The sequence below is a fragment of the Podarcis muralis genome, chromosome 17 (genome assembly GCF_964188315.1).
Source record: "Podarcis muralis chromosome 17, rPodMur119.hap1.1, whole genome shotgun sequence".
NCBI classification, from domain to species: domain Eukaryota; kingdom Metazoa; phylum Chordata; class Lepidosauria; order Squamata; family Lacertidae; genus Podarcis; species Podarcis muralis.
Genome location: NC_135671.1, coordinates 6,525,054 through 6,548,897, shown reverse-complemented (window position 1 = coordinate 6,548,897; position 23,844 = coordinate 6,525,054). Strand labels below are relative to the sequence as shown.

At 46.5% G+C, this 23,844-nt stretch overlaps 1 protein-coding gene across 2 annotated transcripts in view; it reads left to right on the top strand.

Annotated features, from left to right (window-relative positions):
- The window catches only part of IGFBPL1 (insulin like growth factor binding protein like 1), a 37,707-nt gene that overhangs the window by 10,771 nt on the left and 3,092 nt on the right, over positions 1 to 23,844 (top strand). The window contains exons 2-3 of one of the 2 annotated variants that reach the window (XM_077920990.1): positions 5,387 to 5,446; positions 21,880 to 21,989. In XM_077920990.1, coding sequence (XP_077777116.1) covers positions 5,387 to 5,446; positions 21,880 to 21,989 — 170 coding nt within the window. The remainder of the gene's footprint in view (positions 1 to 5,386; positions 5,447 to 21,879; positions 21,990 to 23,844) is intronic. The other variant, XM_028712691.2, reaches the window with a different exon arrangement.

Here is a 23,844-nt window from a genome sequence, read left to right as displayed (position 1 = left end):
CTCTTGGAACTTAGCATTTAAGAGGTAAGGGGTTGATTCTGTGGATATAAATTTGCAAAAAAACAATGGGATTAAGGTTTTTCTCTCAACTCTGCATGTTTATTCTATAACATTTTTCTTGTGAAGAAAAGGCACGTTATCTCTGCAGACACAAATTCACACTTTTGAGAACTGCAAGAACAAGCATCTGTGATAATATCTTCTCATTAGAAAAACTGCCCCAAATAATCTTACAGAAACCTCTGGAAGACATTGTGAATGGATTAATGGAGTTCATTTACCAAAATATTGAAGCATTGCATATAAAGCCTCATGCTACATAATTAAAAACAAATCTTTATTTCCTGATGAATAGCCTTTGGACTATAATGTAACTTAAATAGAAAACTATCTTTAGAAAGATTTTTCCTCCAAGAGCATTTTATTTTTAAAAATCCAATTTAAATTTTAAAAATCCGATTTAAATTTTTTAAAAATCCAGGTTAATTTTTTTAAAAAATTTGATATTTTCTTTAAAAATCACTGGTTTTTATCCACCCTAACATGAACTAAAATGAATATGTGATCTCAGCTGCCACATGTCCTGACAGGATACTGCAAGGAAGCAGCAGAATCATGCCCAGCTCGTTTTGAGCTTCTAGCATTCCTATGAAATGTGCTGCTTTTCCAGATACGACACTGACATCAAAGGATGCTTCTTCTACCCCTCTCTCTCCATTAGAAATCTGAAATGCAATCTTGCAAAGAGGAGCAACATGGTTCTATATTTATCTCTCATATTGGAGCTCCTGTTATGTTTATATCCGTTGGCAGTAATGCAAGAGACAGTGGCAAATTTACTGAAATAGTAAAGTGGAAGGGAAATGCCAAGCGTCTGAGCACAGCTAAATCCGAAAGATGAAATAACCGTTCACTTTGGTGTTGCCCATTCAAATAACTGTGCCCGTCTTGACTGAGAGCCAAAGACAGTTCGAGTTCAAACAAATATGTTGTTTGAAGCAGTATCAGGTCACCCCAGGAGGAAGTGTGCTAAAGATAACTTGTCCTTGTCATACGAGTATATGACTGACAATATCCACCAAGTGGATCCACCAAGCAGGAGTTATGGTTTACTACTGAAAACACTCTGCTTAAAAAATAGAGACATCACCTTGCCAACAAAGGTCCATATAGTTAAAGCTATGGTTTTCCCAGTAGTGAAGTATAGAAGTTAGAGCTGGACCATAAAGAAGGTTGATCGCTGAAGAATTGATGCTTTTGAATTATGGTGCTGGAGGAGACTCTTGAGAGTCCCATGGACTGCAAGAAGATCAAACCGATCCATTCTTAAGGAAATCAGCCCTGAGTGCTCACTGGAAGGACAGATCCTGAAGCTGAGGCTCCAATACTTTGGCCACCTCATGAGAAGAGAAGACTCCCTGGAAAAGACCCTGATGTTGGGAAAGATTGAGGGCACACGGAGAAGGGGACGACAGAGGACGAGATGGTTGGACAGTGTTCTCGAAGCTACCAACATGAGTTTGACCAAACTGCAGGAGGCGGTGGAAGACAGGAGTGCCTGGCGTGCTCGGGTCCATGGGGTCACAAAGAGTCGGACACGACTAAACAACAACAACAACTGAAAACACTGAACTAAACAAAATAGGTAATATATCTTCTTCCTCCTCTACAGACCGAGTGGAGCAGTTATATGTTAGGCAAAACTTGGAATGTGATAACATTGCACCATATGCTCCCAAGAGAAGGAGATATTCTTAATTTGTTCATTCCTTTCATTTCATTTATGAATTGACTTCCCATGATACACCTCAAAGTGATTAGCAATGAAAGCATAATAAAAACATCAATATGGAGATGCTGTCTTCGACAGCGAGTCCCCATCTAGTTCCATGAGCCAATGTAAAGACGCTCTCGCTCAATCTTTGGTTACGGCGCCTGCCCTGTCCTGAAAATCAATAATAATTAAAGAAGAAAAATCAGAAGGAACATTAGCTAAAACCCAACTATGACCTAGTTGGACCAACAATGTGACTCAGGAAAAAGCAGCCCCCTATCTCCCTGGGACGCTGTGTCAAAGTAAGTGTTGCCCAAACTTAAAAATGGAACTTAAGAATGGAAAGTGTAATGCTGGTGGTTAACAAATGAGGTTTAAAGACTCTCTCAAGGTAAATCTTTTAAAATGTAGTATAAACACTGACAACTGGGAAACACTGGCCTGTGAGTGCTCCAGTTGGAGAACAGCCTTTACCAAAGATGTCATAGGCTTTGAAGACGCTCAAACTCAGGACGAAAGGGAGAAACGTGCTAAGAGGGAGGCATGCTTGGCAAGCCCTGATTGTGATCAACTCCCACCTGGAAACCTGTGTCCCCACTGTGGAAGGACGTGCAGATCCAGAACTGGCCTCCACACTCACTTACGGACTCCCTGTTAAGACCATGTTCATGGAAGACAATCTTACTCAGCGATGAGTGATTGACAAAGAAGAAGAAGTTGCCCCACACTTTCCAGGGCATTTGCCCTGCCTTTTCCGTATTGCAAAAAAACCAGATCTTTGGAAGAAGTTGGTTTGCTGTGCAAGACCACCCGTCAACTATAACAGCACAACCTGAATTTGCTGGCATGTGACTGAATCCAAGCTGAAAAGAGCTACAGTCTTGAAGCACCCCAAAAGAAAGAAAAATGAGGGAGAGGAGGTGGCAGAGAAGAGGGGGGGAGAGAGAAGGAGGAGGTCCTTGACAAGTGAGATCACATTCCAGTGTAAGATAATCTTTTCCATTTAGTAAAACCCATCTGGTGAGGCCAAAAATATGAGTGATGCTAAATGTGTGAATATTTATATAGAGAGATATCTCTATGAATAGCCAGCCCAGTCTCAAAGTGGGAAAAGCGTATGTAGCCATCCGCACTCAAGATGGAGATACCAACAGACTTAAGGGAACTGCAAGGTTTGCAGCAGTGTATTAAAAGAAAATAAAGAGAGGTTGACCCCTAAAAGAGCCCAGCGAGGACTGGACATGCTCCCTTGTTGCAGAATGCTGTTGAGAGGCAACAATTGAGAACTGCAGTGGAAGAGAAGCAGAATGAGTATTCTGGGAAGGGGAGTGGCTGGCTGGCGCTCCAACGCACCGACATTCCACACCGCAGGACTTTGTTGCAAGATCCGCTTGTTCTGAGGAACCTCAGGCCCTGGGGGACCAAGTGTGATCCTCCAAGACTCTATCTGGCCCTAGAGACTCTTCTCAGGGCCCAGCCTCTCCTGAATCACACTGTCCCCCAGCCTTGCGTCACACACTCCTTTAGTAGATTTGCCTGGCTGAGGGACTTCACTCTGGATTTGTGAAGGGTTTACTCCTTAGCCTTTCACCAAAGGTGTCATGGGTTTTGAAGGCGCTCGAACTCAGGACGAAAGGGATAATCGCACTAAGAGGAAGGCACACTTGGCAAACCCTCACCATCATCAACTCCCACCCAGAAACCTATGTTGGAAGGAAGTGTGGATCCAGAAATGGCCTCCACAGTCACTTACGGACTCACTGTGAAGACGGTGTTTATGGAAGACAATCTTACTCGGCTACGAGTGATCGCCAAAGAAGAAGAAGAAGACTCCTTAGCCTTTCTTTCTCCCAAAGAAATCCCACAAGGCAATGGAAGTTTAGGATCAGAGTTTTCCTTCTCCTAGGTAGGCTACCGTCAGAGGTTGACAAGCCCCACCTGCCCCTCATTTCCCTCAACAGCAAGTGCAGAAATCACCTTCTTGACTGTTGGACCCACTATTGGCCGTCTGCTAAAACCCAATAAACTGACTTGACTATGACTATTGGTCTCATCCACTCAGTCTGCTGGAGCCTGTCTTCGCATGCAGGGAAGAAGAGAAGAGTTTGGATTTGATATCCCGCTTTATCACTACCCAAAGGAGTCCCACTTCCAGCTCTGACTTCCAGCTCTCATATGTATGGAAGCAAGAGCTGGACCATAAAGAAGGCTGATCACCGAAGAATTGATGCTTTTGAATTATGGTGTTGGAGGAGACTCTTGAGAGTACCGTGGACTGCAAGAAGATCAAACACATCCATTCTTAAGGAAATCAGCCCTGAGTGCTCACTGGAAGGACAGATCCTGAAGCTGAGGCTCCAATACTTTGGCCACCTCATGAGAAGAGAAGACTCCCTGGAAAAGACCCTGATGTTGGGAAAGATGGAGGGCACAAGGAGAAGGGGACAACAAAGGACAAGATGGTTGGACAGTGTTCTCGAAGCTACGAACATGAGTTTGATCAAACTGCAGGAGGCAGTGGAAGACAGGAGTGCCTGGCGTGCTCTGGTCCATGGGGTCACAAAGAGTTGGACACGGCTAAACAACAACAACAACAACAAAGGAGTCTCAAAGTGGCTAACATTCTCCTTTCCCTTCCTCCCCCACAACAAACACTCTGTGAGGTGAGTGGGGCTGAGAAACTTCAAAGAAGTGTGACTAGCCCAAGGTCACCCAGCAGCTGCATGTGGAGGAGCGGGGAAGCGAACCCAATTCACCAGATTACGAGTCTACCGCTCTTAACCACTACACCACACTGGCTCTCCCAAGTCCGTAACTCCCCAAGGGTTTGACACCCATTGGCATCCCTCACCTGGTTTAGTCAGCCAGCCGAATCTGTTCCCAGGGTGTGGCTGCTGACATCTTCCAGGAACTGAGTACAATGTGGAGACCAAAGGTGGACAAGCTACCCCAGAAGGAGCATGACTTGTCCCCCGCCAGAAGTACTACCCCTCCCCCAACACCCATTGTGCTATTACCGTGTTTGTGTTTAAGTACATCATAATTGTCATGGCCTCTGGCTAGCACAATAAGCTGAATGAATGAATGAACTGAGAATGAATCTAGCTCAGTCTCCTAGCAGTGGCTCTTTGGGCTTTCAGAAAGGTTCTCAGTCTCTCCTAGCCCTAACTGGAGATGCTAAAACCTGGGGTGTTCTGCATGCAAAGCAGATGCTCATTTAACCTCCCCATGAAGAAAACAGAAAGAATGATCATTAAGATAGACCAGGCATAGGCAAACTCTGGCCCTCCAGATGTTTGAGACTACAATTCCCATCATCCCTGACCACTGGTCTTGTTAGCTAGGGATGATGGGAATTGTAGTCCCAAACATCTGGAGGGCCGGAGTACGCCTATGCCTGAAATAGACAGTGCTTGTTTAATCTCCCTAAAAACAAATCAGAACAGATGCACAATAAGCAGGCTTTCTGCAAGCATCTCTTGGTCTCTTCCCCTCGCCTTCTCTCAAGATTTCCACACTGGAAATTCTCCTTTATAGTTGCTTCATTATGAAACTGCCACTTGGGACAGTGACATTTAGTTAGCTTAATCTATATTTTATCCAATTTCTTAGCCCAACTGACTTTCAAGACATCTTACAACAGATCTATAAATGTGCAAATCTTCCATCCAGGTACTGTATTGATTCTTGTTTCTAAAAGTGGGCTGGAGAGCAAAGGACATCACCAATAATGCAAATGAAATTCTTGTGAAACTAACCACCAAATGTATTGGTCTCTAAGCTAAAGCGGGCGGCACTGTGGTCTAAACCACTGAGCCTCTTGGGCTTGCCGATCACATGGTTGGTGGTTCCAATCCCCACAATGGGGTGAACTCCCATTGCTCTGTCCCAGCTCCTGCCAACCTATCAGTTTGAAAGCACACCAGTGCAAGTAGATAAATAGGTATCATTGCAGTGGGAAGGTAAATGGTGTTCCGTGTGCTCTGGTTTCCATCACTGTGTTCCGTTGCACCAGAAACAGTTTAATCATGCTGGCCACATGACCCAGAAAGCTGTCTGTGGACAAACGCCGGCTCCCTCGGCCTGAAAGTGAGATGAGTGCTACAACCCCATAGTCGCCTTTGACTGGACTTAACTGTCCAGGGGTCCTTTACCTTTTTACCTTTTTTTACATTCAAATCAATGCATTTTTAGGTTATTTCATCACGAGCCATTAATGTTGCTATTCTTAATCCACAACTCTGGATGATGAATAAGTAGCATCAAACAGCAAAAGATGGCCCAAAATGTTGTAAAACGTGGATTTTCTTTGAAAACTTTCAGTAAGTTGAATAAAATGGTAAAGGACAATATATATTGGCCTCTGGCTCCAATTCCGCTCTTCCCCCCACAAAAAAAACCCTTGTATCATTTTTTTAAAAAATTGTTCAGATGGCTATTGTCACAATTCCAAAAGTCGCCTGGAAGGTAGACATAAGATACAGAAGAAGATAATTGCAATGTATTGTATCAGATTGAATTTACATTTCATGCTCTTCAGTTTGGCAACCTCAGAGGTTCAGCAGACTAAGCGAAATAAAGCAAACCTTTTTGAATGCAACCCATTGAAAGCTTGACGCTGCAACAGTAACCTCTGTAAATAATGAAGACTTTCCAGCTCATGTTTGTCACAGCAAAAGTGCAGCATGAATTAAAAGATGGGGAGTGATTAAACAAGTGAATCCTGTTTGGTGGCATGTTACCAAGCAACTATATGAAGTGGCTGAGACAACCATTCTGCAAGAGACAAAAGGAGGGGGAAGCCTTCGTGCCTGAGAAAAGGTTTCAGAGTCTTGCCACGAGGTGCATTCAGCAATTTCTTGTTTGAAGTACGACAGCCCATTAGCATTCTCTTGCTGGAATCAGGTATAAGGCTTATAAGACAGGGCGTAGACACTTAGTGCAAGGGCACAAGTGGAGTCCCAGAAAACAAAGGGAAGAAAATATCTCAAGGGGCTGTATTTTTTCAAAACGATTAGGTGGGTTTTGCAAACAGTTCTTATTCCCTTAGCATGGCCAATCACAGCAACTGACTACCTGAAAGATCATTATCTCCCTTTATGAAATTGCCCAGGCGCTAAGATCCTGAGGTGAACTCCTTCTTTTGGTCCCATCGACATTCAAGGTGCGGTAAGGCTGGGCGATATCTGGTTTTCAACATCATGATATATCACCTGCTAAATATCACAATACATCACGGTGTCTGAAATAAGGACGGAGCCATGTAGAGGCATTGGCTGGCTTCACGTTTTTTCTTTCTTTTTTATAATTTTTATTAAATTTTCTGTTTTATAATAATATAATAATAATAATTTATTATCTGGGCGGCTTCCATAGAAACCAAAAATACAGTAAAATATCACACGTTAAAAACTTCCCTGAACAGGGCTGCCTTAAGATGTCTTCTGAATGTCAGGTAGTTGTTTATCGCTTTGACATCTGCTGGAAGGGCGTTCCACAGGGCGGGCGCCACTACCGAGAAGGCCCTCTGCCTGGTTCCCTGTAGCTTTGCTTCTCGCAATGAGGGCACCGCCAGAAGGCCCTCGGCGCTGGACCTCAGCGTCCGGGCAGAACGATGGGGGAGGAGACGCTCCTTCAGGTATACTGGACCGAGGCCGTTTAGGGCTTTAAAGGTCAGCACCAACACTTTGAATTGTGCTCGGAAACGTACTGGGAGCCAATGTAGGTCTTTCAAGACCGGTGTTATATGGTCTCGGCGGCCGCCCCCAGTCACCAGTCTACCTGCCGCATTCTGGATTAGTTGTAGTTTCCAAGTCACCTTCAAAGGTAGCCCCACGTAGAGTGCATTGCAGTAGTCCAAGCGGGAGATAACCAGAGCATGCACCACTCTGGCGAGACAGTCCGCAGGCAGATAGGGTCTCAGCCTACGTACCAGATGGAGCTGGTAAACAGCTGCCCTGGACACAGATTTGACCTGTGCCTCCATGGACAGCTGTGAGTCCAAAATGACTCCCAGGCTGCGCACCTGGTCCTTCAGGGGCACAGTTACCCCATTCAGGACCAGGGAATCCTCCACACCTGCCCGCCTCCTTCTGTCTTGTCAGGATTCAACCTCAATCTGTTAGCCGCCATCCATCCTCCAACCGCCTCCAGACACTCACACAGGACCTTCACCGCCTTCACTGGTTCGATTTAAAAGAGAGGTAGAGCTGGGTATCATCCGCATACTGATGAACACCCAGCCCAAACCTTCTGATGATCTCTCCCAGCGGCTGCATGTAAATGTTGAAAAGCATGGGGGAGAGGACAGAACCCTGAGGCACCCCACAAGTGAGAGCCCAGGGGTCTGAACACTCATCCCCCACCACCACTTTCTGAACACGGCCCAGGAGGAAGGAGCGGAACCACTGTATGACAGTGCCCCCAGCTCCCAGCCCCTCAAGACGGTCCAGAAGGATGTTATGGTCGATGGTATCAAACGCCGCTGAGAGATCCAGCAGAACTAGGAAACAGCTCTCACCTTTGTCCCTAGCCCGCCGGAGATCATCAACCAGTGCGACCAAGGCAGTTTCAGTCCCATGATGAGGCCTGAATCCCGACTGGAAGGGATCCAATTTAAAGTACTCATTTTTACATCCTTAGGATATCTATGACTTCCCTTCTTCTCTTTCCATGGTTCATTTTACATATCATAAATCCCTGCATATTTTACAAAAACTATACCATTCAGTATTCCATTATTGCATCCATCAAAACTTATTTACACTGTTGAATTTATCTTAATGCTGCCAGTGTTTTCAGCTGCACATAATTATTTCTCATATATTCAATAAACGTTTTCCAGTCTTCTCTAAACGTATGTTCTTCTTGTTCCCTTATTCTATATGTTAAGTCTGCAAGCTGCCACATATTCTGTCAACTTAAGTTGCCATTCTTCTTTGCATGGGACCTCACTCATTTTTCATTTTGGGATTAACAAAACACGGGCTGCAGTAATGGCATACATAAATAACCTTTTTTTGACACCTGGGAATTGCAGTCTGAATTATCCCCAAAAGAAAGGACTCTGGTGTTGTGAGGAGGGGGAGTACTTTTAAACATTTTTTTCAATTCATTATGCATCATTTCCCAATATGGCTTTACGTTTCCCCCCGCACTGTGATTTTTGCATAACACACACACACACACACACCATAGTTCACAATATATTGCCAGGTCAAAAATTATGAAAACGATATCACAATATGGACTTCAAACCAGTTTTGGCCGATATATTGATGTATTGCCCAGCCCTAAGGTATGGTTGGACTCAACCCTCAGAGTCCCTTACAGCTCTACAACTCTGTGATTCTATGAAATGTAAAAAGGTAAAGGTAAAGGTACCCCTGCCCGTACGGGCCAGTCTTGCCAGACTCTAGGGTTGTGCGCCCATCTCACTCTATAGGCCGGGGGCCAGCGCTGTCTGCAGACACTTCCGGGTCACGTGGCCAGCGTGACAAAGCTGCATCTGGTGAGCCAGCGCAGCACACGGAACACCGTTTACCTTCCCGCTAGTAAGCGGTCCCTATTTATCTACTTGCACCCGGGGGTGCTTTCGAACTGCTAGGTTGGCAGGCGCTGGGACCGAGCGACGGGAGCGCACCCCGCCGCGGGGATTCGAACCGCCGACCTTTCGATCGGCAAGTCCTAGGCGCTGAGGCTTTAACCCACAGCACCACCCGCGTCCCATATATGAAATGTAGAAAAATGCAAATCTTTTTCCACTGTAAGCCTGAGGCAAGGGTACTACTATCTCCTTTATCTTATCGTTTGCACAGCACGCGCCAAGGAATAGTGACACAAATAATATTTATCATCATTAAAGGGGTAGGACTACCTCTCAGGAAGACAGCCAGGAGGGAAGGCTGCTCAGAAAATCAAGGGGGTGGGGAGACGTCAATTGAGATTACAGGGGATCCCTGGCCCCTTCTTATTCTTTGAGTGGCAGCTTTGATCCCAGCCTTGCTAATGATCACCTCTCACTTTCCACATTCACGGAAGGACACTTACCGCAGTGACACAAGGCTGAGGCCAGAGCCCCAGAATTTCAGCATCGAGACTGGGAAAAGCTTGCGGGGGGGTGTTACACCCGTTGCCTGAATCTCAGCACCAAGGCTGAAGAAATGAGCGTCTCGCCATTCTGCGTGACAAGATCCTCAAGCCCAACCCCCCATTAGCATAAATCAATTCACAGAGAGGATTTTTGTTTGAGGTTATTAGGCAATTTTTTTGGCCACAGCTTTATTGATTACAGAAAATGAGAGCGGTATTGGCTTAAAAGGTAAAGGGGACCCCTGACCATTAGGTCCAGTCGTGACTGACTCTGGGGTTGCGGCGCTCATCTCGCTTTATTGGCCGAGGGAGCCAGCGTACAGCTTCCGGGTCATGTGGACAGCATGACTAAGCCTCTTCTGGCGAACCAGAGCAGCACACGGAAACTTCGTTTACCTTCCCTATTTATCTACTTGCACTGGTGTGCTTTCGAACTGCTAGGTTGGCAGGAGCTGGGACCAAGCAACGGGAGCTCACCCCATTGTGGGAATTCGAACTGCCAACCTTCTTATCGGTAAGCCCTAGGCTCTGTGGTTTAACCCACAGCGCCACCCACGCAAAAGACTACATCTGACTCCTGCCCCCTTTGCAGGACATCTGTAAGGGTAAACCACCCAAAGGGAAACTGCTTCGGGAGAACCCGCCTGCATCTCCCCTGGTGTCCCCAGAGGCCTGGCCTGGCCCTAGCTCCTCAAGCGGACTTCGGACAGGATCCAGGCCCCGGATTCCTTTAACGGAATACCCTTGAACAATTGGGGGGCAGGCAATGGCCGACCTCCCCTCCCCCACTCAACAATAAGCCAATGCCTAACCGCCAAACCTTACAAAGTTGTGACGATTGCTAAGAGGTAGGCAAAAACCAAGTGGCCCGTGCCAATTCGTCAAATGGACCTACCCGGTCCCCGACCCAATACGGGCAGCCAACCAAAGTCCAAAGCAAGGCCAAAGGACACTTAAATTAAAAGGAGGGTGGGCAGATGTTCGGCAGCGTGAAACAGGTGCTTGGCACACGTCGCGCTACCGCTTTTATACATTCCCCCGCAATCACCCATTCAAATTGATTGAGCAATAGCCCTGGGTGATCATGGTGCCACCCTGGCATGAGGGTGGTGGCTCCACCCACGCTGGAGGGGGGGGGACGGGTTGAGGGCCTGCCCACAACCAGGACCATCTATTAAGACGATCCCACCTGCACAGCACACAGATGCAGTTCAACTCGGGGCAAATCCGACTGATCACGAGAGAGAGGCTGCACTGTGTGGTGGAAAAGAGGGCAAGATGGTCATTGGCTGCTTGAAAACCAACTGCTGGGAATCACAAATGAGGAGAGCGCTGTTGCAACCAGGTCCTACATCCTGGCATCCCATCGACATGGGCCACCGGAGGCTGGTCTGGACGGGCCTGATCCAGTAGACTCTTTTCCCTTTCCAGAAAACATATGGTTACAAAACTCGGCTGCCTGCCCCTCTCTCTGCCAAACGCAAGAGTCCATGGCATCCCAAATGCACACACGGGGTCTTTAGAGAATGGAAGACATGGTGGAGACTGCCGTGGCTTTAAGAAATACAGTGGTACCTCGGGTTACATACGCTTCAGGTTACATACGCTTCAGGTTACAGACTCTGCTAACCCAGAAATAGTGCTTCAGGTTAAGAACTTTGCTTCAGGATGAGAACAGAAATCGTGCTCCGGCGGTGCGGCGGCAGCAGGAGGCCCCATTAGATAAAGTGGTGCTTCAGGTTAAGAACAGTTTCAGGTTAAGAACAGACCTCTGGAACGAATTACCAACCCGAGGTACCACTGTATGGTTTATTCACCTATTTGCACCTTCAGTCTGCATGGAAAGAGTCCAGATCTGACAGCACAGACCTTTCAAGAGGGGCTTGTACCCCACAGAAGTGCAGTCCTTCTCTACAGCCAGCCCTGCAGCCAGCCTCTCCAAGATGGATCTCAGCTCTTCTTTCTCCTTCTTCTTCCCAGCCACCCTTGCTCCCAGAGCATTTACTCTGGCAACCTTCCAAATCCCCAGTCTCTGTTTCACAACTCAGGGCAAGGGGAAAGGAGTTCTCTTGTACTGTTAATGTCCCTCAATTGCTCTCTATTGTTCCTTAAAATGGACACGGGTGGCACTGTGGTCTAAACCATGGAGCCTCTTGGGCTTGCCAATCAGAAGGTCAGCGATTCAAATCCCTGCAACCGTGTGAGCTCCCATTGCTCTGTCCCAGCTCCTGCCAACTTAGCAGTTCTAAAGCATGCCAGTGCAAGTAGATAAATAGGTACCTCTGCGGCAGGGAGGCAAACAGTGTTTCCATGCGCTCTGGTTTCCGTCACGGTGCTCTGCTGCACCAGAAGCGGTTTAGTCATGCTGGCCACATGACCCGGAAAGCTGTCTGTGGACAAACGCCGGCTCCTTCAGCCTGAAAGCAAGATGAGCACTGCAACCCCATAGTCGCCTTTGACTGGACTTAACCGTCCAGGGGTCCTTTACCTTTATTGTTCCTTAGCTTAGCCACTGGAATTCCCCTGCAGCTTGCATTCTCCCTTCATGTCCCAAACAATCAAAATCCTAGCATTTATTATTTTCTAGGGTTTGGGGGGGGGTCTCCCCCTTAAATCTATAACAATACAGCAATAATTTTCTCGTGATAACTGGGGCTGCTGCTTCTCATCTCAGATCAGCTTTGCTTTTTGTAATTCCCTGTGCAACATTACCTGCTCAGAGCCCTGGTTTTACGGTTGTACTTCTTTATGGTTATAATCAAGGATATGTCATAGTTTTAACATCAAGCTTTTTGTCACTTAGACGCAAAGAGCCCAATCTGCATGTGATGTATAGGACAGCTAATTAGCGGGTGGAACACCAGCTGAGTGTCGTTGAATTTGCATCCATGGTGGCGCTAAACCGTCAGATTCCAGGGAAGGGAAGAGTTAAGGTTCAAGAGGCTTGGGGGACCGGAATATTCTAGATGCATGGAGATTGACACTTTAATGATCTCAGAAATGGCTTAAGATGACAGGAACTAGGGTGACACAAATGCGGCATCACCACCTGAGTTGCTTCAGAGGAGAAACGAGAGCTGATCCTTTGCTTAGATTTGCAGCCTAAAAGCCTCAAATTGCAGATGCTTCTTTCAGGAGTTTGCATTATAAGGGAGAGGGTATTATTAGTTTAAGGGGGGAAACCCGTGCAATTATCATGAAGCCTATTTGGGGGTCTTTTAGAAATCTGAAGCTCTGTTGCATACCATCTGCTAACCACCAAATGTTCTTTCCTTTGTTATGAATAAAGAATATTTCAGCACCAAATACACACAAGCGTAAGTGACGATGAAATTCATTAGGCTGCAGTTCTGCATGTGAACAGGGCAGGTGGGGAAAGTAGTTTCAGACAGGTAGTTTTATTGAGAGAGAAAGCCTTCAGGAAAGGGATCTGTTTTGTGTGTGTGTGTGTGTGTGTGTGTGTGTGTGTGTGTGTGTCCCTGGACCAGAGCACGCCAGGCATTCCTGTCTTCCACTGCCTCCCGCAGTTTGGTCAAACTCATGCTGGTAGCTTCGAGAACACTGTCCAACCATCTCGTCCTCTGTCGTCCCCTTCTCCTTGTGCCCTCCATCTTTCCCAACATCAGGGTCTTTTCCAGGGAGTCTTCTCTTCTCATGAGGTGGCCAAAGTACTGGAGCCTCAGCTTCAGGATCTGTCCTTCCAGTGAGCACTCAGGGCTGATTTCCTTCAGAATGGAGAGGTTTGATCTTCTTGCAGTCCATGGGACTCTCAAGAGTCTCCTCCAGCACCATAATTCAAAAGCATCAATTCTTCGGCGATCAGCCTTCTTTATGGTCCAGCTCTCACTTCCATACATCACTACTGGGAAAACCATGGCTTTTACTATACGGACCTTTGTTGGCAAGGTGATGTCTCTGCTTATTAAGATGCTGTCTAGGTTTGTCATTGCTTTTCTCCCAAGAAGCAGGCGTCTTTTAATTTCGTGGCTGCTGTCACCATCTGCAGATGCCATCAAGTATTAACCACCAACTCTCACTTGACTCTTTTTTTAAAACCTTGTGACCTTGGATGTACTAAAGATTAAAGACAGAGTGAAACCTGCCGGTACCATAACATAGAGGATATTTTTAAAAAAACCAACCAGGTGCATTTTGCCATCTGGGCCGGCTTATCTCTCCTACGCACATCATACCTGATCAGCCAGTCGGAGGATTTGAAGACGTTCCCATCTGCATCTTGCTTCCCTCTCTCCTCCAGTTGGAGGGAAAAGGTGCAAGTGGGGAGGGGGGGGCAGAAGAGATTTCTTCTATGTGATAGTTGCACAAGGAGCTTGATTGACAGGTGCCTGGCTTAACCTTGAGCTTAACCTTGAACTGATGTCGGCTATGGCTTTGCAACAGTGCAAGTAGAAATACGACGTTCAGAAATGTCCTGTCTCTCTTCTTTCTCTCCCCACTCCCAAATGAAAAAGAGATTCTGGTGGTAATGAATAGAAGAGTTACCCTTTATTTATTTTGGTTGTGTGGGGGGATGTAATTTTGCAGCTGTATTCACCTCCCAAAAAAACATGTAGGTCATTTTCATAGAACTTAGAGTGCCCACATTTGGGACAGTGATTCCTAAAGCTTTTTAGGGCACTGCTCCCTTGGTTCCATAAACTCAGGCCCAGCACCCTTTCTCTATATATAGCATTACTCAGAATAGACATTTGCATGACCCACTAATGAAGATAATAACAATCAAAGTCAAAATACAGTGGCACCTCGGTTTTCGAACATTATCTATTCCAGAAGTTTGTTCGACTTATGAAACATTCGAAGACTGAAGCATGCATCTCCGGAAGCATTTACGTCCAGAAAACTCAATATGGAAGCCATGTAGCATGTTCAGCTTCTGAAAAGCATTCAAAAACCAGAGCATCTACTTCCGGGTTTTCGGCGTTTGAAAGCCAAAACGTTTGACTTCCGAGACGTTCAAAAACCAAGGTACCACTGTACTAACAAAGAATTCAAACTCCAATTAAAACAACTTAGTTCAATAAAACAAAACTGATGAACTTGGACCAGTGGAACCAACTTTTCAAAGTCTGAGAGTCGTTTACACCTTCATTGCTGCCATGCCTTCCCCATGCCTCTTAGCACCTCCTTAGGTAATCTCATGCTGACAGCTTCCAGGAGCCACAGGTGAGAGCTGAGTGCAGGTTGGGGACCAAAGGTGGACAAGCTACCCCTGAAGGAGCATGATGGCGATCCCCATAGACCCCTGGAAATGGCTTTCACTAGACGGCTAAACCAGATGAAGGTAGCCGATGGGTCTCAAACCCTCAGTGAGTTAGGGACTTCCCTTGCATGCAAAGACAGGGTCCCATGGATTGAGCAGGTGAGACCAATAATGGGTCCAACAGTCAAGAAGGTGGTTCCTGCACGTGCTACAAAGGGAAGTGAGGGGCAGATGGATCTCGTCAACCTGGGAAGGCAGTGTGGGATGTATCTTCACTGTAGCAGTCAAATACAACGTTTCCTGTTTCCTAGAGCGGACACACAGGGGAATGTTGCTCCAGACCGGGAGGACTTCCAGTCATACCTGCCCTAGAGCAGGTAGATGTGACCAGGTAGATGGGCATGACCCTAGCAGACCCTATAAAGGAACTAGTCACGCAGCTATCTTCCTCTTTTGCTGCTGCTCTTTTGCCATCTTCCTCTCTGTTAGCTCTCAGCCAGCAGCACATGGGCTCATCCCTCACAGAGGATGAACCCACACTTCTCTCTGTAACTGTAACTACAAACTAAAGGCTGCCTTCAGGACCATACAGTGGTACCTCTGGTTACGTACTTAATTCGTTCCGGAGGTCCGTTCTTAACTTGAAACTGTTCTTAACCTGAAGCGCCACTTTAGCTAATGGGGCCTCCCACTGCTGCTGCCGCACCACCGCCGCACGATTTCTGTTCTCATCCTGAAGCAAAGTTCTTAACCCGAGATAATATTTCTGGGTTAGTGGAGTCTGTAACCTGAAGCGTAGGTAACCCGAGGTACCACTGTACTGTGAACTGAACATAAGTAAACTTCACCATTACAGTGGTACCTCGGGTTACATACGCTTCAGGTTACATACGCTTCAGGTTACATACGCTTCAGGTTACACACTCTGCTAACCCAGAAATAGTGCTTCAGGTTAAGAACTTTGCTTCAGGATAAGAACAGAAATCATGCTCCGGCGCGTGACAGCAGCAGGAGGTCCCATTAGCTAAAGTGGTGCTTCAAGTTAAGAACAATTTCATGTTAAGAACGGACCTCCAGAACGAATTAAGTACTTAACCCGAGGTACCACTGTACATTTAAAAGAAGACTGTTGTATCATTATTGTTTTTAAGAGGGAACTGAAGGGGAATTTACAAGGAACAATCCTATCTGGACAAGCCAGACTGGATTGCTCAACTTATATGGATCTAACGAATGCATCAACTAGTTTCCCGCAATGTACAAGGGAATGTGCTCTGCTACTGGCTCACTAGCATGAGTGAGGAAGGATAATATTGAATCAATACATCCTCTCCTACTATCCTCAACATTCTCACAAGCAGCCGATCTAGAAGGAAAACTCTGATCCTAAACTTCTGCCTTGTGGGATGTCTTCAGGAGAAGAAAAGGCAAACGAGTAAACCCTACACAAATCTGGAGTAGCGTCCCAAGACAGTTGGATGGAGCCTTGTATGTGGTGCGCTAGGAAGACATGGAAACACCCCACAAGCAAATTGGGATGAATGCTCATTATGCTATACCCACTCAGAACAAATGCTTGATAAAGACCAGACCTAGTCTGACCACCACATGCACTTTGTGCAAGCAAAGATGGATGGATGCTAAATAAACAGATTGTCTGCAGGAGCCTTAACTAGTTTCAATAAATATGACAGCTCCTCATATTCAGCAAATGGTAATTATCAAGGAGTTCCAGGAAAGGATGTGCTGTGCGCTAATTTGCACTCCCTCCCTCCTTGCTTAGAGTCTTGGATAAGCTGCAAGAGACGAGCAACAGCCCGGGTGTCTCCATCTGCCTCCCAGCTTGGCTTAGCTCCCTGCACAAAGCTTGTACAGTCGGTCTTTGTAGTGGGGCCGGGGTGGATTGCGCCTGGAAAGAATTGTGTTGACATGTGATGGTGAGAAATTGTGCTGATAAGAAATGGCCTTACAGAAGTGCACTCTGTAGTGTGGGGAGGGAGGGAGGGAGGGAGGGAGGGAGAGAGAGAGAGAGAGAGAGAGGTAGTCATCAGAGCCAGAGCAAAGGGACAAAATAGCCACAAGGGAAAGCCTTCGTAATGGTCAAGTTTGAGAATGGATCAAAGGTTCTGTCCCCAGCTGGTTTGGAAATAATGCAGAAATGCACACACAAGCATCTTATTAAAATATAGAGGACTGAAATCGGCCTTGTTATGGATGATATTTAGATCCTGCCTTTTCATTAAAGAGCTTTGAGTGTAGGACATACCGTATTTTTTCGCTCCATAAGGCGCACCTGACCATAAGGCGCACCTAGCTTTTAGAGAGGAAATTCAAGGAAAAAAATATTATTTAAAGGGAGCGCTGAGCAGAGCCTGTATGCATCCCAGGCTCTGCTCAGCGCTCCCTTTCATGAGCCACATGGAGCGTGTGTGCGGCACTTGCAGGCTTTTCCCTGAGGAGGGAGAAGCCCCCAAGAGCCACACACACACTCCGTGCAGCTCTTGGGGGCTTTTGCGGGAGGTGGGGGAAGTGAGAGAGCCTCGCTCTGTCACTTCCCCCACCTCCCGCAAGAGCCGCATGCTCTTTAAAGGGAGCGCAGCTCTTGGGGACTTTTGCAGGAGGTGGGGGAAGGGACACAGCCACGCTCTGTCCCTTCCCCTCACCTCCCGCAAAAGCCAAGGATAGCCGCGCGAAGCCTCCGCAGGGCAGCGGGATGAAGGTTCCCAACTGCCCTGCGGAGGCTTTGCTAAAACAGCTAGAGGGAGCACTGCGCAGCGCTCTCTCTAGCTGTTCTGGCTTCTGGGGTAGCCCGTGAAGCCTCTGCAGGGCAGCGGGGAGCCTTCATCCCACTGCCCTGAGGAGGCTTCGAGGGCTATCCCAGAGCTGCTCAGGAGTGCAGGGCATCTGTGTGCAGCCTGCCCACTGCTCCCAGGGCTGGTGGGGGAAGCCCGGGTTTCCCCCTCCCCCCCCAGCCCCAGGGACCACACATTCGCTCCATAAGACACACAGACATTTCCCCTTGGTTTTTAAGAGGAAAAAGTGCGTCTTATGGAGCGAAAAATACGGTAAGTTGTCCCATTTTGCTTCTCTGCACCATGTGAGGCAGGCTGAACTTCAGAGACACTGGCTGGCCTAAGGTCCCCTGACCAGTTTCATGGCAATCTGGGTCTCTGCAGTCGCGAGTAACACTCCAGAATGCCACACCAGCGCCCCCCCTCTCTTTTGCTTATTAACAGTTTGTTAGAAACACCACATTGGAATCCTGTTGCCAATTCTATTGTTGCCAATACAGTTTGAGAAAGAGAAGCCGAGCTAAGTTGCTTAGACAAAGGGCTGGATCAGAACGCTTGAAGAAAGAGAGCGCATCACTTTTATGTGGAAAGGCTTCCCAAAATCCGACACTTGTACCTCATCCCCAACCTTCTGTTTAAATAAAAAACCCAGATATATACTGGAGACCTAGTACTGCTAGGTATACTTCTCCACTAGGAGTAAGGAACCTTTCGACAACTTTCTGAAGGCCACATACTTGTGAATATGACTCATTCCAGCCGTGCAGGATTCTGACATTTCTGAGCACATATACATGGGCATAGCTGGGGGGAGGCAGCTTTCCCCTCCCCCCACATCAAGTCAATAAATAAAAATACTTAACTAAAAGTATAATTAATGAAATCATTTGAAATTGAAATGCTCACTGAGGTCACTTGATGATGTTGTGGTGCATTCTAGTGAAGATTTCGACAGATTTGTCGGAGCACTTGGGGTCAAAAGAAAGTAATTTAAAACAACTGTTGTTGGTGCCAAAATCCCAAAGGAGCAGAAAAGACTATTTATGTCTGCGACCACAGCTGCACGGATGTTACTGGCCCAGAGATGGTAAGAAGATAAAGTCCCAACCAGAGAAGAATGGCAGATGGAGTTAATGGACTATGCTGAAAGGGCTAAAATGACTGGAAGAGTCAGAAATCAGGAAGAGCAAAATTTTAACAAGGAATGGGAAAAATTTATAACTTAAAGACCATTGTAAACCGTTAAATTTGTTAGTAGGATTGGAATAGCACTTGTAGTTTAAGGTTGATTCTGGAAGAGGTCAAGGATTTAGAGTATCATAAAAGATACGGGAAGAAATAATTAATAATAGGACCCACCAAGGGGAGGATAGAAGTCCAGGAGATTCCTTGGAATCTTGTTTTTATGATTTATGTTTGATATATCTCTGTAAATTTCTAATTTGAAAAACCAAATACAGTGGTACCTCGGGTTACATACACTTCAGGTTACATACGCTTCAGGTAACAGGCTCCGCTAACCCAGAAATAGTGCTTCAGGTTAAGAACTTTGCTTCAGGATGAGAACAGAAATCGGGCTCCGGCGGCGCGGCGGCAGCAGGAGGCTCCATTAGCTAAAGTGGTGCTTCAGGTTAAGAACAGTTTCAGGTTAAGAACGGACCTCTGGAACGAATTGAGTACTTAACCCGAGGTACCACTGTAAATAAATAAATTTGTAAAAAACGACAACAACAAAAACCTGTTGTTGAGACCTTTCATTCCGAATCTGCTAGACAGAGCCAAACAGAGGATGAGTTTTTCCCAACAGACAGGTGGGTGTCCTGCCCCCCCCCCATGCACACATACAAACTTCCCTCCACCGAAGAAATCAAGGGACATTATCAGGGTTGTTGTTGTTAATTCGATTTATATACTGCCCTTGATCAAAAGACCCCAGGACAGTCTTCCCTATTGAATTTGCAGGCCACCCTTTGCACCTCAGTTTTCGAACGTTTCGGAAGTCAAACGGTTTTCTGAAACAGATTACGTTCGAAAACCGAGGTCCCACTGTATTATTAGACAGAGCCCAAACATTTGCATTTGTGCAGGTGGTTTGGATTGTGCTCCTTGGTGCATATTTCAGATCTTTTCAGCAAACCAAGAGCAGTGATAGGGCTTACACGATGAACTGCCGACAAGTAAACTGTGGAAGAACCATAAAACAAGCTCCCATTATGCCCTCTGTACGTCAGGTGCGGGTTTTTCACACACGTACACAAAATGTTACATTTACATCGGAGGGGCAACCGCATCTCAAAGCAGGTGTGAACAATTATGCCATTAGACACATACACACTGAAAAAGAAAAAGAAAACCACACACACAAAAATCTTGGAACAGAAGGGACTCAGCAGGTATTAATCCTGGGATCCAAAGGGAATTACTCTGCATTCTGTATGGGCGGCTTCATCTCCTTACAGACTCAGTTAAGTAGCATTGATACAAATATTCATTTGTCAATGGTAATTTTACAGATGGGAGAGCTCCTAACAGATGGCCTCCTGCCTTTCTCCCCCTACACACCCAAGAGCAGTGTAACCAGGCACAGGTGCCAACGGAGGAGGAAGCCCCGTGTCCTTCCTATTTCCTGAGCTGAAGGCACCCTCTGCCATGTCCTCTATTCCCCCAGCATCTGTGGCGGGTGGCAGGTGCGATGGCAGCAGCCCCATGGAAGACGTGCCGCCATGTCGATTCTGGAGAGCTAAGCTCCGTATAGATGGGAACTCCAGCAGGGTTGGCATTGTGCTTCCAGAGACTGATTCGGAGGTCTCCCCCTGAGATAATTGCCGTCTGAAAGGCCTAATGCCGAGGGAATCCGGGGAGCCCGCGTCTTCCTCGGCGTCGTAAAAGCCGGAAGAAAATTGGCTTCATTTCGCCAGGGTGTCCCCGCAAAGGAGGCTTGCCGTTGTTCTGAAATGTTGCCATAGATACCGCCAACAAAGCACTCTGCGTGAAATAAAACGAGGGGAAATGTAGAGAAATGAAGACACCTGAACCGTTGCGTTCCCTTTGTTGTGCCACAGGCTTGGCAGACAAACGCAACTCTGCCCCTCCCAGCCCCCCAAGAGATATTCATAGAAGTGAAGCTAGGTTGAAAGAGGACTTGCTTCTGATGGTATGCAATGCAAATTCGCCCCCTTCTTACTTCTGGTTAATAAGGTTTTGCCGTTGTATCACAAAACCTCCTTGATCAAAAGCAACCACGACACAAAATACATTTGTGTGTGCTTCACAGACAGTGATCCCCATAGCTGTCAACTTACAGATTTGAAAATAAGGGACCAGCAGCCTTGAAAATAAGGGACCAGCAGCCAAAATAAGGGACCTGCAGCCTCACCTGTTCCAGGCACTCCAGTCTTCTTGTCCTCCTGCAGTCTGGTCAAACTCATGCTAGGTAGCTTCGAGAACACTGCCCAACCAACTTTGTAACCAGAGGTTCAACTGAATAGAATCTGAATCACATGCACCACAAAGCCTATGCAGCCTCAACTTAAGATGGCTCCCCGGCCTGGCTTTGCACTGCAAAGTTTGCAGCAGCACGTGCAACAAAATGGCGTCCAGCATTCAAAAAACCCCTCAGCTTGCATTAACTAGCCACACACAAGGCATGCAAGCTCCACCCCCCAGTCGTTCTTAGACTTCTTATTGGATGATGAACAAAATGAAATGAAAGTAGCAGTTTATGGCGTTCAGATTTTGTAAATGGGGCATGCTATAAATTGGGGGACAGATTTTTTTTTCCAGGGCAGCAGCAAACTAAACACAGTCAATGGATGAATTTTATTTGCCCTGCCTTAACACAAAGAATTAGCATACTTTAAGCACAACAAAAAGTGTAGCCAATCAATTTTTTAGCTAGCTTCCCATTCTATAGAAAACTCATTATGCCAAAAGACAGCGTATATGACAAGCCCACGAAACTGCCATTCTGAAATGCATGTCTTTCCCCCCTGCTCTTCCAGCTCCCGCTATTGTTGTGCCCCCAAAGAGGATTCACAATGTAACTGGAGCCCAAGTCTACCTGTCTTGTGAGGTGAAAGCAGTCCCAACACCCATCATCACCTGGAAGAAGGTATGTGAAAGATGACAAGTGTTTTATGGGCTAGAGATCTAGAGCTGAGCCAACCTTGTTTCTGATGTTAGATGCTGAAGCTTCTGTCATTTTGGGAAATGATATATAATGAGTTGAAAAAAATGTTCAAATTAACTTTTATTTTTTAAAAAAACCAGAGGCTTTTTTATTAGGAGTTGTAGGTGCTGATATTCCAAGGGAAAGGAAAACACTTTTCATGTATGCCACAGCAGCCACACAGGTGTTATTAGCCCAGAGATGGAAAGAAGATAAAGTCCCAACCAGAGAAGAATGGCAAATTAAACTGTTGGGACTATGCCGAAATGGCAAAACTGACCGGAAACCAAGGAACGCAGGAACCAAGAAGACCAAAACTTTAACAAAGAATGGGGGAAATTTGTAATTTATATTGGAGACCACTGTAAGCAGATGAAAACATTAGCAGGATTGCAATAACACTTGTAATGTAGCAATTACTGTGGAGATAATGGAGTTGTATAAAATATGGACTATTGAAAAAGATGCAGCAAAAAAGGTTAGGACCCATGGAAGGGGAGATGGGAAGTCTAGATATTCGGAGGAATCTTTGAATGTGGATGGTTATATTGTTACAATTTTATATTTGTAAAATCAATTTATTATAGAAGATGAAGCTTCACTTTCAGGTAGAGCCAGTGATCTGGAAACTGGTATATAGGCTGTTGGACGCGGGTGGCGCTGTGGGTAAAAGCCTCAGCGCCTAGGGCTTGCCGATCGAAAGGTCGGCGGTTCGAATCCCTGTGGCGGGGTGCGCTCCCGTTGTTCGGTCCCAGCGCCTGCCAACCTAGCAGTTCGAAAGCACCCCCGGGTGCAAGTAGATAAATAGGGACCGCTTTCTAGCGGGAAGGTGCGGCTCTGGCTCGCCAGATACAGCTTTGTCACGCTGGCCACGTGACCCGGAAGTGTCTCCGGACAGCGCTGGCCCCTGGCCTGTTGAGTGAGATGGGCGCACAACCCTAGAGTCTGTCAAGACTGGCCCGTACGGGCAGGGGTACCTTTACCTTTATATAGGCTGTTGTCCTCTCCAGATCTTGGTTTTCCTACAACTGACTTCCCCCAACCTGGTGCCCTCCAGGTATTTTGAACTACACCTCCCATCAGCCTCTACCAAAACATCTGGAGGGCACTAGCTTAAGGAAGGCTGTTCTCATAACCAAGAAGTTCAGATGGCCTAGATGTTTACATCAAATTTAGAATCATAGAATTGTAGAGTTGGAACCACAAGGATCATCTAGTCCAACTACCTGCAATGCAGGAATCTTTTAGCCAACATGGGCCTCAGACCCATTTCTCTGAGATTAAGTCTCCTGCTCTACCGAACAAGCTTGGAGTGGTATAACAGCACCACTCAAGGTTGCTTACAATACCAGCAATAGGAACCAGGGGATTCAAATATCAGGAGTTCAAACCTATACTTGAGTAGAACCCTAGCAGAGACACATGCCCGACTGGCATGTTCTCTCCCTCCTGGTCAATCGTTCGGGAGCTTCAAAAGCTTCTGCCTGAACATCACAGCGACCGATGCCAACCGACACCGGCACACTTAGGGATCCGCAGAGTTTGCACAGTTGCATAACAGACCTCAGCAACTCAGCATTTTGGCTAATCTACTTTATTTACATATAAACACACACGGAGCATTGCAACATGGCTCCCTCTCTCTCTAGCATCAGACAGCAAAGAGAAAAAGAACAAAGGACAATAGTCCCATTTCACGGAACACATTGACACAAACATCCTTTCTCTGTCACTTCCCACTCTGTGGAGTCAAAACATACACCGTCATGTGATAGACAACAATCCCATGACTGCAATC